The 15,071-nt window shown below is 54.0% G+C and overlaps 1 protein-coding gene across 1 annotated transcript; it reads right to left on the reverse strand.

Moving 5' to 3' along the window:
* Nucleotides 1-204: 204 nt before the first annotated feature.
* On the reverse strand, nt 205-14,813 carry COPE (COPI coat complex subunit epsilon). The gene is made up of 10 exons (XM_081134676.1): nt 14,642-14,813; nt 9,324-9,386; nt 9,016-9,116; nt 6,069-6,221; nt 4,960-5,013; nt 4,384-4,465; nt 3,082-3,237; nt 1,590-1,658; nt 527-601; nt 205-423 (listed from the first exon to the last, which is right to left on the reverse strand). The coding sequence occupies exons 1-10, from the start codon at nt 14,765-14,767 to the stop codon at nt 376-378; spliced, it is 927 nt and encodes a 308-aa protein (XP_080990802.1). The 5' UTR covers nt 14,768-14,813; the 3' UTR covers nt 205-375.
* Nucleotides 14,814-15,071: the final 258 nt, after the last annotated feature.

Raw genomic sequence — 15,071 nt, forward strand, 5'->3', positions numbered from 1 at the left:
CAGTTTCCATGGATGCAAACTGGGCTTGGGGGACATGGCTGTGCCACCTTCAGCTCAGCAGCATGGGACAGCTGTTTTGAGGGGCAAAGGAGTCCCTGCAGCTGCTGTTCATAGACCCTGGTCTCCAGGACCCCATGCCCACACCCTTCCTCTCCCAGCCTTGGTTCCCAAATGCCCCTCTCAAAGTGGCTAGTGCAAACATGGTTCATATGGGGATACCCAGAGTGGAGACGTTTATTGACAGAAGAGGGCTGGGCTTCCAGCCTCTGCCTCTGGCCAAAGAGAGGAAGAAAAGACGAAGGTGAGTGCCCAGTGGGGAGGGCAGCACGGCTGGGCCTCATCTTCCCACTGAGGAAACTGCATCTGGGGCCGACCTCAGGCGCTGGGGGTATATTGCAGTAGTAGCCGATCAAAGTCGTTTTCCTTCAACATGAAATAGGGGGCAAAAGAGAAAGGGAAGCACACATGAGTCAGACTCTGAGTTCCGGGCCCTCCCTGGTGGGCCTCGGGGGGTCTGGGAGCTCACCTTGGCCTGGTACTCCTTGATGAAGGGGTGGGACCTGTGTGCGTCCTTCAGCTGGGACAGGTAGCGGTTTGTCACCTGTTGGGAAGGTAAGGCTGCGGTTAACTGAGCACAGGGACGCCCTGTGGCTCTGACTGGAAGGGCAGGGGTGGGGTAGGACAAGGGCCACTAAGCAGACTCCCTGGCAGGAGCCCTGATCTCCCCACATGTACCCCACTGCCCCACCCTGAAACAGTGCCAGAGTTTGGCACATGGAGGATGCACCACAGGGTTCACAGGAATGGACTGCGCAGGGACCAGGGACCTGGCAGAGGGTGGGGAGCCAGGAAGAGTGGAGGGCAGGGCAGGGGGAACGGGGTTGGGAAGGGAATGAGTTTGATGCACCCAGAGGTCTGGGGACTGAAACCCCAGCAGAGCCTTTGCTGGCAGCCTTGCCCCACCCACCAGGTCTAGCCCTGACTATATGGGGCTAAGGCATTTGTCTGGCTCTGTCTCCCTGAGACTAGGAGTCTAGGTCTGTTTCTGGGGTGAGTAGGAAGGTCATCCTATCTGTCCTGCACCACCCTAGCTGAGGCTCCCTAAAAGTTTTTCTCTAAGGGCCAGGATCCCCAGCTGGGCCAGTCACCTAAATGAACAGTGTTCCGGCATCCTCCTTCCTCCCCACACTCAGACAAGGTGGATCACTCCAGAGCCCCTCTTCCATCCTGTTAGCCACCCCCCACCCTGGGGTAGCACAGGTTGGGGTCCTGGCCCTAATGCCCTCTCTGAGCCTCAGCCCACTTGTCCTTAGGACCCATGGGAGCAGCTGACCTGTGGCCCCGGCGAGGGTTAGGGACCTGGGAGAGCACCCACAACTCCAACTCCCCAGGCCCCATCAGCGATGGCAACTGTACCTGCCCATGGGGAGTGAGTTTTTGCCCATACCCCAGGCCAACACTGAAGTCCAGACCCTGAGGCCCTGAGCTTCCTCTGGAGCCGAGGCCACACCAGAAACCCCCACCTACCCCAGGCTGGCTTTGTGAGGGCCAGACAACCCTCCTTCACCTGGTTGGGGGAGGGGGCCTACCTCAGGTGGCTTGCCCAGGTGCTGAGACAGGACGATGAGGTTAACCAGCGTCTCTGGATGGCCACTGTCCTAAAAACATAGGGACACTGGGAAAACAGGGTCAGCACCTCCAGACCCCCAACTTGACCTGCTCACCCCCATCTCAGACAGGATGATGTCCCTTCCCCACCACCCTGGGGATGTGGTGGGGATGTGACCTGCACAAGGTTACACCTTCAGAGGTAGGACAGGGTCAAGGCTCTAAAACCCTGAGTGCTCCCCACACTGGCCACTCTGCATGACAGTGACCTCAGGGACCTCCTTCCTGACCTCCCACTTCCCCATGCCAGCTGCTTCCCCTCTTGAGCTAGTTGCCTCATCAGATCAGACTGGGATAGCGCCCCCTGCCCTGTAACAATTTGGGAGGGGCCTATTTACCACAAGAATCTCAAATCTCAAAGTAACAAAGCCTGGCCAAAGGCAGCCTCAGTGCTGCCACAGCCCAGCTGTCCCTCATGCTGGAGGATGAGGTCTGAGACCACAGGCAGACCCCACCTGCCCTGCCTGTTCCCTGGAGGCCTTGGCAGGAAGCTGCTGGGAAATTATCAGAACCTCCAGGAGGGTGACACCACCCCACTGGCCCACACTGGGCTCTGAGGCACATGGAACCCTGGGAACCAGCTGGCCAATACCTTGGCCAGGAACCTCAGCCAGAACCCCTGGTGGCTGCAAGGCAGGGATATGCAGGGAGCTTGCTAGGGCACTTGGGGCAGAGGTGCATCACCCAGGATGCACAGCCACCACAAGGCCACTCCACCCCATGTTGCCCTTCTTTGCAGAGATCTAGCTTCTTCTGCCAGCATAGGGCACCCTGAGGTGGCTCAACAAGTGTAGCCTGAGGATACCAGCCCATAGGACCACCGGACTAACATCCCTTTGGCCCATCTCCACTCTGCAATCTTTTGATAACTCAGCCCCTTGCAGAAATGAAAAGGGAGAAAGCTTCCTACCGCTGTCAGTTTCTCATTATATTAAAAGATGTTTTCTAAAAATGGAAGAAGCTTTAATGTATTTTCCAGTTATAAAAACATAGCAAAAAGACCTCAGATGTCAGTGGGGAGAAGAGAACTATGGCCACCCCAGAGGACAGTGTTCTTGGTCCCTCTTCTTGACAGGGTCCAGGCACCACCTCCTGTCAGCAGCCCACTCTCCCTTCCCTCATAGTGAACAGTGGGTGTCTCTTCCAAATACAGACCAAGGTGAGGCATGACATTGAGGTCCCCAGACCAGGCAGCCAAGGTCACAGCAAGGAAGGGCTGGGCATGCATGTCCACTCAGCTCAGGCCAAGTCAGGCCCCAGCTGATGAGGCCCTCCCATTTCCAAGAGAAGCTGGAATCAGGGTTTTTGTTTGTAATCATGAGTTTTAGCTGATTCACATTAAAATCCCCATGTGACCCATGTCACCTGCTGTCCTCTCCAGGAGCCTGGGGGTGTGGGCTGGGCCTCCCCTACCTTGTCCAGTGCCTCTTGTAGCACGCCCTCAGCGGCCTCCCAGCGGCCCTGGGCCATGTGGCAAGCCGCCTGCCCATTGAGCAGCAGCAGAGTGGACAAGCACTTGTCAGCCATCTCCTGGAAAATGTAGTAGGCGTCCTGTAGCTTCTCACCGCCCTGTGGGGACAGCTGATATCACTGCTTTGTCACCCTGCTGCCTGACCCTACCCCGGCCCGCTGCCTCAGAGCAGAGCAATTCCAGCACTCTGCAATAGGTGATCCCAGCAGAGCCAGCCCATGGCAGTCACTCCTTGGACACTGCCCCTGTGCAGAGACCCCCACACAGCCTAGGCTCTGCCAAAGAGACCAAAACAGCACGCAGTCACCTCATACTTAGCTCCCCAATCCTCAGTTTATAGACTTGAAGCTGAAGCTTCAAAGGGAGAGTTAGCCCATGGACATCTGGGCCAAGGTCAAGTGGACACCACTGGGTCACATTGTGTGTCAAGGGCAGTCTCTTCTCTGTAACCAGCAGACCCGACCCTGCCCACCAAGTTCTGAGTTCTGTTCTTTTGCTAAAGGTGCAGGGTCACACTTGCAAGGGAGCATGAGACCAAGGTGTGCTTGTAAAAACAGGCAAGGCTACCAGAGAGTATTGTCGGCGGGTTCGTCGAACTGAACTGAGCACATACTGGAAACCTGCCTGGGTGAGGCCTCAACCCCCGAGGGCAGCATAGACACAGATGGGAAGCACATTTTAAAAGGCTCATACAAAAAAGCAACTCGGAAAACAGTAGCCAAGTGCCAAAAAACAGAAAAGGGTCTGTTGCCAGGAGACGGGGGATGGAGTGCTCAGGCATGTGAGGAGGGGGCTGGGCGCAGGGGAAGGTGCCAGGGGACACTGGCAACCACCCAGTGCTAGGAGCCCAGAGAGCAATCTGAGCAGCTTCTAGGCACAGGGTCAGACTCTGGAGGAGAGGGCATGTCCCTGGGAAGGTGTGTGGGCAGATGTGCTCCAAGTCTGGTTGGAGTCCCCAGTTTGTTCACTCTGGCTTTGGCCAAGTCACTCGGCTGCAAAAAGCCCTGAACAGGGTTAAGACTGAGGCTGAGTGAAGTGGGAAACATGCCAGGGGTGGCCTGGGCTGGGGGGTTCCTTTGGGGGATGGGACCCTGGTCCCAAATAAGCAGTAGTCCAGTGCATCCCTGGAACCCCACATCTGTATTCCTCCAATGGGAGCAGCAGCTCTGGATTCAGGGGGCTACCTCCTGGCACTCTGATGTTTCTGCACCCTGTCCCCAAGCCCCGTGTGGCCAGGGGCTCACCACGGCTAGGTTGACCCAGGCAGTGGCCAGCTGGGTGAGGGTGGCGTCCTCGTCTTGGTCTTGCATTTTCTTTAGCTCCTTCCTGGGGGTGGAAGAAAGAGGTGGGAGGGAGCCAAGTGGTTTGGCTGGTGCCCCTCCAACACAGTCCTATTCCTTGCTCATGGGGTGTACACACATACTGGCTCACAGACCCTGGCCCGGCCACCCCCCCTTGACTCGTACATGCTGGCCCCACTACACTTGAAAAGCCCACCCCAACACTGCCACACCACCTACATCACAGAGGGAAAACAGGCATGGACGTTGCCACCCCTCATTCCTGTAGAGAAAGGTGGGTAAGGATAGTATTCACCCAACAGACTGGAATGAAATAACTGGAGAAACGATCATGCCACCATGTTCTGGGTCTTGGGGTGGGTTCTGGAGCAGTCCCCATTCTGAGTGCCTCCTTGAGGGCAGAGGACTGGTTTCTGGAGAACACAGGGTCCTGATGTGGACTTGTCATTGTTCCGACAGCCCTGATACATAGGCCCCAGCATAGCAGCCCCAGGTGGGGATAGGTAGAGAAGGGCTTACCGGGCGAGGTCCACGCGGTCCAGCTTCAGCAGGATCTGCACAGTCATGGCCATGCTGTGGGACAGGGCAGATGGTCAGTAAGCACCCTCCCCACTCCACTCCCATATGCATGTTACCTTCTAGTACATTCTTATGAGTGCTCAGGCCACCAGTCCTGCCTTCAGACCTGGGCATTGCTCACTGGGCCAAGCCCTACTCCACCTCTGAGGCCCTGGCTTCCACGTCTTGCCACTGACCATGCTTGGGCTGGGAGCTTCCATGGGGTCCCCAGGGTGCAGGCTTCAGGCCCATGGGTACCCTGTCCAGGCTGGGTACCATATCCGTGTCACAGCCCCGCTCCTTCCCAAATTCAGTCAGAGATGCTGCACTGAGTGAGGGCAGGTAATCACCCCCTCAATTTCCGAACCCACTGCCTCCCTTTCGGCCCTAGACAGCTGTGACTGCCTACTACTTATATGGCTGCTCATTCCCAAGTTTTCCCACCAGAACATGACCTAGCACCCAGAGCAGCCCTCAAAGCAGCCTGAGAAACACAGAGTCCACTGCCTTGTTAGCCCTGCACTACATCTGTTTCTAAACTGATGCAAACCCCCTTTCTGGAACAAGGTAGAACATAAACAGATATGTAACAAATGTATGGTGACCAAATAACTGAGGGAAGGCAGGTACCAAAGAACTCATGGGAGAGGGCAGCTGCAACCTCTGGGGCGAGCTCTGGACACAGCACCCTGGATAGGCCCAGAGTGACCTCCTGGGGTAGGGGGTGGAACTAACTAGACAGTGCACTGGGCCCTAAACAAGGGTCAGCCTCAGGAGGGACTGGGGGGACCCAGGGAGTTTGTGGAAAGGCCAGGGCAGAACACAAAGGATGTGTATGTGCAGAAACCACGGGCAGAGACAAAGGTGCTTTCTGCTCTGCTGTCAGAACAGGGTTTTCAGCAGTGGCCCAACTGTGCAGAAAGGAGTGTCTCCTGGACCAAAAATGGGAGCTGCAGCCTGAATGGGAGGACTGGACCCTGCAGATCTCTCAAAGCAGCCTCTACCTCACCATTCCCATGACAACAGACAAAGAGGCCCTGACCAATCTGGAGACTGGAAGGGCCACTCACCACTCCAGGCTGTCCCCCTGGTGCAGGGCACGTAGGGCAGCGTCTGGGTTCTGGTCATGGAAGTAGATGGAGGCAGCCATCAGCAGGAAGGTAGTGTTGGTCACATCCACACTCCTACTCATCTCTCGGTCCAGCTCGGCTACGATTGTGTCCCTGTTAAAACAAGGTGCTTAGGGTCCAGGGCAGGAGGCAGCCTCCCTGCTTCGAGAACAGACATACTCAAAGTGGGTGAGGTAGGCCCCCAGGCGTGCAGAGCAGCAAGGGACAGAACAGGACCAACTGTCTCTGACTAGCACCAATGCATGCCAGCCTCACCACCTTCCCATGAGGCACTTCTCACCCTCACACAGACAGGGAAACCAAGGCTGGGTGCTCCAGGCCTTGTGGGGGAGAGTGGTGCAGGAAGGGCCATGCCCACTAAGCAGCACAAATGATGACCCAGGCCTAGGGTCCCCTGGCCCTCAGACCTACTTGGCTGCTGTGTCCACTCTGCCCGACACAGAGGGACAGGCTGACTCGTCAAGGGTGCCTGTGCAGGGACATGAGGCTGTACAAGTGAATCTCACACCAGTGATGTCGCCGCCTTCCCGAGGAGTCCTATGTCCTGGCCCAGCTTGCCAGCTACTCCTGACAGGTGGGCGACATGCTGGGCTTGGGGCCGGGGGCTGGCAGCCCAGGTGGAATCAGGGCTGGGCCAAGGATCAGCTGGACACCCCCACAGCCCCAGTGGGCCTGAACCATGGTTTGCTTAACTGGAAAATGGAACTGAGAGCCCATGTTTCAAAGGGCTGCTACACAGTTAATGAGAGAAGGGAGGTGTGGGTCCAGCCTGCCTCACCACCGCTATTTAGGGTCCAGTCTCTACAAATGCATATGTGCTATTCAGGTGTTGAGGAACTATTGACCAAGAACCTGTGTTTGAGGGCCCCTAAAGAGCACGGACATGTCTGTCACTGTTCACACCCACCAAGGAGGTCCCTGAAGGACAAATGACTTCACATATGAGCCTGTTCTCTGTCCTGCATGGTGGGATCACGTACAAGGATCACTTGGGATTGGCATGAGGGGCCCCTGAAGCCACCTCTCGAAGCTTTCTGCCTAGTTCCTGGCACACAGGGTGTGGACATGGTTCCTGCTGTTGTCGTTGCAACGTTAGTGTTGTACATTGTTCCTGTCATATACTGTAGTTATCCTCATGGGGTCTGGTACTTTCTCCACTGTCTTCTTGTTGGCTGTCTGCAAGGGGCAACAGCTTGTGCTGTCAGGATGGATGCACCATGTGCCACTCTGCTTTCCTGAGACTCACCTCATGCCCTGTGCTTCTTGTGGGTTCTTTTCTGTAATGCTTACAGCAGCCACTGCTCCTGGAGAGCCCCCAGGGTTATCTCCCTTTCTATATGAGAATGGGGCTTGTTACCCTGGCTAGTGAAGTATAGAGTGGGAGAAACGATGGCCTGAGGAGGCTGCTTGTCTTAGTATCTTGGGGCTGTTGACACAAAGCACAATGAACTGGGGAATCAAAACAGGAATTTATTCTCTCAAAGGTAGGGAAACCAGAAGTCTGAGATCAAGGTGTGGGCAAGGCTGGCTCCTTCTGGAGGCTCTGACAGAGAGTCTGTCTCAGGCCTCTTTTCTGGTGCTGCTGGTTGCGGCAGTCTTTGGTGTGTCCACTTCACCCCAATCTCTGCTTCTGTCTTCTCCTGTCTCCTCTTCTGTTGCTTATGAGAACATCAGTCACTGGACTTTGGGGCCATCCTCTATCCAGGATGATCTCAAGACCCTTAACTACTTATATCTGCAAAGACCCCATTTCTAGTGAGGTCACATTCAGTTTCTGGGTGCCAGGACATGGACATGTCTTTTGGGGGGCACATTCAGCTGCCACTGCTCACAAGCAAACCCCCTCCCAAGCCTTGGGCTTCATGGGTGAAGGAGCCCAATCACAGGTGGAGAAGACAGGGTGCTGCCCTCCAAAGAAGCAGAGGTGTGTGTATGGGTTCATAGCAAATAGTCTCACCCACAGCTGCAGCAACCCATGAGGGAAGTGTGGTGTCACCAAGATCAGGACCACATCCTGGTGGAGGAAACTCCAAAGGACAGAGATTGGGAAAGGTGAGGCATCAGGTGCTGTGGGTGACTGGCTAGGGTGGTGGTGGGTTTCTGGGGCTGCGATGAAATGGCTGCTGGCCCACAGAGCAAAGCACAACAGCTCCCTGTTGTGGGCTTTGGAGCCTGCTGGGTTGTGTGAATGCTCTACACACAGGTAAAGCAGGGTCACCCGAATCCCACCCAAAGCCAAGAGGCATGAGCTCACATGCACCTGGGTGAGCATCCCTGCAGCGAGGGAATAGCCTGTGAAAATAGCCTGTAAAGCAGGAACCACCTAAGGCCAGCACGCTGGTGGCCAAGCACAGGTGGGTCTAGTCCTGAGGAATTTCACCCTGGCTCTGGCCATACTGTGGGCAGGCGAGGCCCACCATGCCCTCCTTGAGCCACAGGAGGGTGTGGCGTTTATGGGTCCCCACAGTCTCTCCCCCAACCTCTCCTGGCCATTGCCCTCAGGAGTTTGACAATTGGTGGTCTGCAGTCTGGGGTGGACCCACAGCTTAGGGTGAGGTCTTGGTGTTAACCCCACCTGCACTCCACCTGGCCCCTCTCCTGAGGAGACAAGCAGCAGGTGGTATAGCCACCTCCTCTGTCATGCTGAGGGTCCCTGCCCTGTATATCTGGGGGAGGCCCCAACTGCATCACCCAGGGCTGTACATTCAGGGAGCCCCTCAGAGTCCCTGAGGGCATCTACACATGTACCCTGTCTCTGATCCCCAGGCTCCTTTGAAACACAATCCATCACTGCCCCAGACTGTGCAGGTGGGGGAAACTGAAGCACAGGGAGGTGAGCAGGCAGGGAGGAAGGCTCCCCCCCCACCCCACCCCCCACAATCCTCACCTCTGGCTGTCGCTGGACAGGTACTCTGCAAACATGCGCACAGCCTGGAGCTCAGGGGCTGAGGAAGGCTTGATCTCATCCAGGACCACGCCATACTTCCTCTATGGTGAGACAAGCACACTATCAGCTCCACTCGCCCTGCCCTGTAAAAGCTTCTCGGGGTTCCCACCCCCCAACAAAGCCCCAATGCCTGGAACCAGCACCCACCGCCCTCAGGGACCCCCTCATCCTGCCAGGCGCCCCACCTCCACTCAGCACTGTTCCTTACTCTCCCACCCCAGGGATGCAGGCAGTCAGCCCACACTCACCTGTGCGAGGTACGCTCTGTATAGGAAGACGTCCCTTTCCACATCTCTCTCTGGACTTGAAGGCTGTGGAAACAGAGGTGGGTCAGGACCTACAGGGCCATGTGCGCTATGGGCCCTCAGAGGCCAGGAGCAGACAGCTTCCCTGGTGGAGTCCAGGCCCTGGCTCTCAGCTTCCTGTGCCCTTGGGCAGCAGGAGGGCAGCCTCCGCTGAGGGAACACAGCATCACGGGCACCTATCTTGTCCTATCCTGACATCACCCAGGGAAGGAGGCTTGATCGTCAGCCACTTGTCCAGGTGAGGAACTGGGCACTGAAAGTGCCACAACTGCTACAGCCACAAGACAAAGGGACGGGTGATGCTGCAGAACAGATGGGACCAGGGTGGAGATGTGTGAAGAGGACCTTATTTTTGTTACAAATACTTCCAGGTAGCTTACTCCTGTCCTGCTTTTGTTTTAAAACACTCTTTAAACATGACACACGCCTGGCCGGGCATGGCTCAGCGGTTGAGCGTCGACCTGGGATCCAGGCGATCAGGGTTCGATTCCCAGTCAGGGCACATGCCCGGTTGTGGGCTTGATTGATGACTCTCTCATCATTGATGTTTCTGTCTCTCTCTCTCCCTCTTCTTTCCTCTCTCTGAAATCAATAAAGATATATTTAAAAAAATAAATAAAAAAAATAAACATGACACGCAGAAGGGATGAAAGTCTGCCTCGCTCAGAAGACATTTCTGGGAGAGCTCAGCTCCGCTGCTCCAGCACAATGATGTCTGTGTCTAGCCTGGGCCAGGTGAGAATGAGTGGACCTCCCTGTACTTGGCGACAAGGTCCACGGGCTACACTGCCTCAGCCTAACCACTACAGAGCCGAGAAGCAGAAGTGAGGTGACCTCACACAGCATTCACTGCGGCACTGTGAGAAGGTCCCAGGAGGCTGCAGACAGGGAAGGGACTCTCTCTTGGGAGAACAGCTTTTGGACCCCTGGGTGCTGGCCAACTTCCTGGAGGCCCTGTGGTGCCTGCAACAGGAGGACACAGAGGAGCAGTGGGGGTGGAACAGAGGGTGTGGGGGCAGTGGCACAGGCCACCTGAGGGGCTGGCAGAGAAAAGTGAGGTGGGAAGAGGGGCCTCTCCAACAAGCCCAGAGAGATGGCCTGTATGGCTGCCACAGCATAGGAACAAAGGGTCTGGAGCTCCACAGGTAGAACACCAGGACTGCCCTTCCCCAAGGTGAGAACCAGATCCTTGTCACTATGCCTTCTTCTCCCCAGCCTGAGGGGTGGGGGTGAGGGTAGTGACCGACAGTGTCCTCCTAAGCCATGGGAGAGACCACAAATAAGTAGCCTGGCTCCTGGCCTCAGGCCAACTTCACTGCAGGTCCCAAAGGCTTTCTTTGGCTTGGTGACCAGGTTGGGGATCTGGCCATGATTTAGAACACAACGTCTGCTAAATAAGTGACCTTCAAATGACCCTCAGAGATAAACATTGGTGTGAACAACCCATCTGGGGGTCCTTACATAATCTTCAATTAAAAAAATACACATGCTGGCTCTTCGTGTCTTCGAAGCAAGGACACAGTGGGGGAATCCAAGGAGGACCTTAGGTCCCAAAGGCAACTCTGAGCTTCAACTGCCCCATCTGTAAAATGCCCCATCTGTGGGTACCACCACCACAGATCCTGTACAACTGCCAAGGTCTCACCAAGAAGCCACATGTGAATGCTTGGGACCCTCTCAATTAGCCGGAGAGAGAAAAGCTTCTGGGAGGGGTAAGAACAAACACAGATGTACAGACTAGGGGCACCAGGTGAGCGCTCTAATACGCAGTATTGACAGCTCATCAGAATCATCTAGGAGCTCAGAAACCAACTAGGAGGCCCATGCCTATCAGTGCTGCCTGACACCGGGGTGGTCCTACCTGCCCCCAGGCAGTGGATAGGTTCAGTGAAGCCTGAGAGCAAGAGGTACTATGTGGGAGGCCAGTGATGGAGTGGAGGTCGGGGGTTGCGTTCCCTCCGTTACTGGCCATGAGAGTCACCTGACCACACTAGATGGTCAGCTCCTCTGAGGCTTTCTTCTGTTTTGTCCCCAATACCTGGATGGTGCCTGCCATCTTGTGGGCACTTGAAAAGTGTCTGACAAACAGGAACATCATGGTGACATAGTGCTAGGACACACCAGTGTTCTACCTGGAGCCACTTCAGGTGATGCCCATCTGAGGTTCCTGGGGACACTGTACCCAAACTACCACAAACTGAGGGCTTAAAACAGCAGAAAATTATAGAAACTTATTCCCTCACAGTCCTGGAGGCCAGAAGTCCAAGATCAAGGTGTCAGCAGGGCCACACTCCCTCCAAAGGCTCTAGGGGAGAATCTTTCTTTGCCTAGTCCATCTTATGGTGGCTCCGGGCATTCCTTGGTCTATGGCTGTATCATCATAAACCTCTGCCTCCATCTTCTCTGTCTGCCTCAAAACTTTCTCTGCCTTTCTCTTAGAAGGATAAGTCATTCAATTTAGGGCCTTCCTAAATCCCTGCTGATTTCATCTAGAGATCCTTCACTGAATTACATCTGCCAAGACCCCTTTTCCAAATAAGTCACATTAACAGGTTCTGGGTTGGACATATCTTTTGGGGGATAGCACTGAATGCAGTACAGGCTGCCTAAGAGGCTTAGGTGCTCCATGGACCAGAATTAAATGATATTAAATGGCTCAGTGCTCCCATTCTCTGCATGCCTCAGGGATAATGACTTGGCATGTCCATGGCTCAGAAGCTGAGTTGTGTGTGCCTCCAGCCAGGGTGACCACTGGCATGATTTCCTTTATTTTCAGTCACTCTCTATGTACAGCAGATCATGCTGGTTCCTTCAGCAGTAATATAAAGTTTGCATATTATGATGTGAGAAGACTCAAATAACACATTGCTATGATGTAAGCAGCACAGACACATGGCAGAAACCAAAAGGTGAACATAGCCCGGCCGGTGTGGCTCAGAGGGTAAGCATCAGCCTATGATACAGGGGATCCAGGTTCGATTCCTAGTCAGGGCACATGCCTGGGTTGTGGGCTTGATCCCCAGCAGGGGGTGTGTAGGAAGCAGCTGATCAATGGCTCTCTCTCATCATTGATGTTTCTCTTTCTCCCTTCCTATCTCTGAAATCAATAAAAACATTAAGAAAAAAAAAGTGAACATGAGTGCAATGCTGAATTTTACAGTGACCCTACTGAGGTGTCCTTGTTCCCATCTGATAGGAGGGGAAACTGAGGCTCAGCCCTGGTTGCAGAGACAACATAAAAGAGTGGGAATCTGAGCCCAAGTCTATTTCAATCTTCTCACAGTCTACTCCAGCAACGAGGCACATACAATTTTAGTGGTGGGCTAAGTAAGTTCCAGGCCATCTCTGTGAACAGCTTGCATTACATCATGAGGGACCTGTAAACAGCTTGCAATACATCATGAGGGACTTCGCAGATATGATTAAGGTATGGACCCTAAAATGGGGAGTGTGATTATCCAGGAGGGCCAATTCTAATCATGGAAGCCCTAAAAGCACAGACAAGGCAGAAGGAACGCAGCAGAAAGGGAAATTCGAGAGACTTCAAATGTGAAAATCCCATGGCTGGTTCTGAGATGGGGATTGGGGTGGGGGGAGTATATGCAAGGCTGAGAATTGGAGAAAAGCCTCTAGGAGCTAAGAGTGGCCCCAGGTGGAGAGCCCACAATCTGAATGAGTCTGGGAGCAGATTCTTCCCTAGAACCTCCAGAAAAGACAAAGCCTGGATGACACCTTGAATTTAGCACAGTGAGAGCCGTACTGGACTTCTGACCTACAGGAACCATGAGAGATTAATAAATTAGTGTTGTCTTATGCTGTTTGTTGTAAATTGTCAAGGCAGCAACAGGAAATTAATACAATCGTGCAAATGTTATCTCAACAAACTCTAACAGCTTCCTGAAGTCTGTTTGAGGTTTTATCCCCATTATACAGACGCTCAGGGATATCGGGTTCATTGCTGAAGATGAGAAGCAATGGAAAGCAAGCCTTCTCTACTCAGAGTCCAAATTCCTCCCAATCATCTGGTTGCCTCTGTGAAGATATCTACCACACCCTTCTTTGGTGCTCTGATGGCATCCCACACCTTCGGAATAAAATCCAAACCCCTGCTGTGGCCCACAAGGCCCTTCCTCTCACCCTGCCCACATCATTCTCCATCCTGTCCCCCGACAACCCCCCCCACACACATATACTTCTGCTACACTGGCCTCTCATGCCTTGATTACCCTGATCTTGCACCTGCCACAGCACCTTTGTAGCAACTTATGGGGCTAAATGCTTCTCAAAGTTCAGTCTCAGGTTCAAATGAATGGGAGAGGCAATGCTTGATTGGACCACTCCCACATGAAGCAGCCAACCCTCCCCCAATTTTAGACTGAGTACTTTTTATCTCCCTTTGCCCGAACGTAGTGCTCAAGTTCTAAGTACTATTCACTCGCTTCTTTGTTTACTCTCTTTGGAACACTAGGCTGTGAACGCAGGCAAAGAACCTGCTATGTTCCATGCTCTTAAAAATTCTCCAGTGGTTCACTCAAAGTGACAGAAGACCCATGTCCTTCCCTTAAAGGTCTTACTAACAGCTCTTGCTGCCCCCCCCTCCCCCGGTCATCAGCTTCTCTCTGGCTGGACCTGCCTGCAGATTTATTTTCTAGCTCTCAAACAGCCAAGCTAATTCCCTCACTCTATATCACACCACCTCTTGACTTACTCATTTATTTACTCCTTTACTGTCTCCCTTGCCAGGCTGAGGTTCCCAAAAAAGAGCTGAGAGTTTTGTCTATTTTATCAATGTTTTGAGCCCAGCACGAACACACTGCCTAACCCATCCAGATGCTCACTGAGGAATGAATGAAAGAGCGAGTCTGGCGAGAAATAACCGGGCTAGTGGGGCAGTGTAACGTCGAGGAAGTCATTTCTCTTTTGAAAATCGGTATTTTCATCTGTGAAATGAGATAAACAGTTCCTACTTCACGGGTATTGAGGGTATGGCGGCCAACAAATGAGAATTACTACCATTATTATTACTATAGTGGCATAAACGCCTCTTTTACTCAAACGCCTTCCAGGGCGCAGAGCAAGCGCTCTAAGTAAAAACTGCTACTGCTTCGGGTGATGTCATGGGAGGAGGATTAACTCCTCACCGCCTCTGAAGAGATGCGTGAGGTATAAATGCCACCAAAAGAGAGTTTTTAAAAACAGAGCGCGACCCGCGGCCACCAGGAAGCGGCCTCCATCTATCCCCGGCCCCAGAGCCGCCGCACCTTCACCCTCTGCGCCTCGTTGATGCACTGCTGGTAGCTGCCGATGTAGAAGGCGTTCTTCACATCGAACAGCTCGTCCACTTCCCCAGAGCCGCCGGAGGCCAGGCCAGGAGCCGGAGGAGCCATCTCGCTCTGGTCTAACCCTCTCCTCTTCCGGAGGGACACGTCCACAGGAAGCGGGGATCCACCGCGGGGCACGCCGGGAAACGTAGTTTACTCGTCCGGCTTGAAGATGAGCCAATGGGAAAGTCCTAAACAAGGGTAAAGGGGCGGGTGACACAAGTGCATCTCGCATGGCATTTAGGGAATTGTAGTTTGATTTAATCTTGCGAACCAATGGGATTCGGAAAAACATGGTAAGGATGTGACCTAGGCTGGGAATGGCAGAGAGAGCTTAAGAGGGTGGAACCACGCAGGAGTAGCATCCAAT

Source organism: Miniopterus schreibersii, assembly GCF_964146895.1.
Source record: "Miniopterus schreibersii genome assembly, chromosome: 4".
Lineage (NCBI taxonomy): Eukaryota > Metazoa > Chordata > Mammalia > Chiroptera > Miniopteridae > Miniopterus > Miniopterus schreibersii.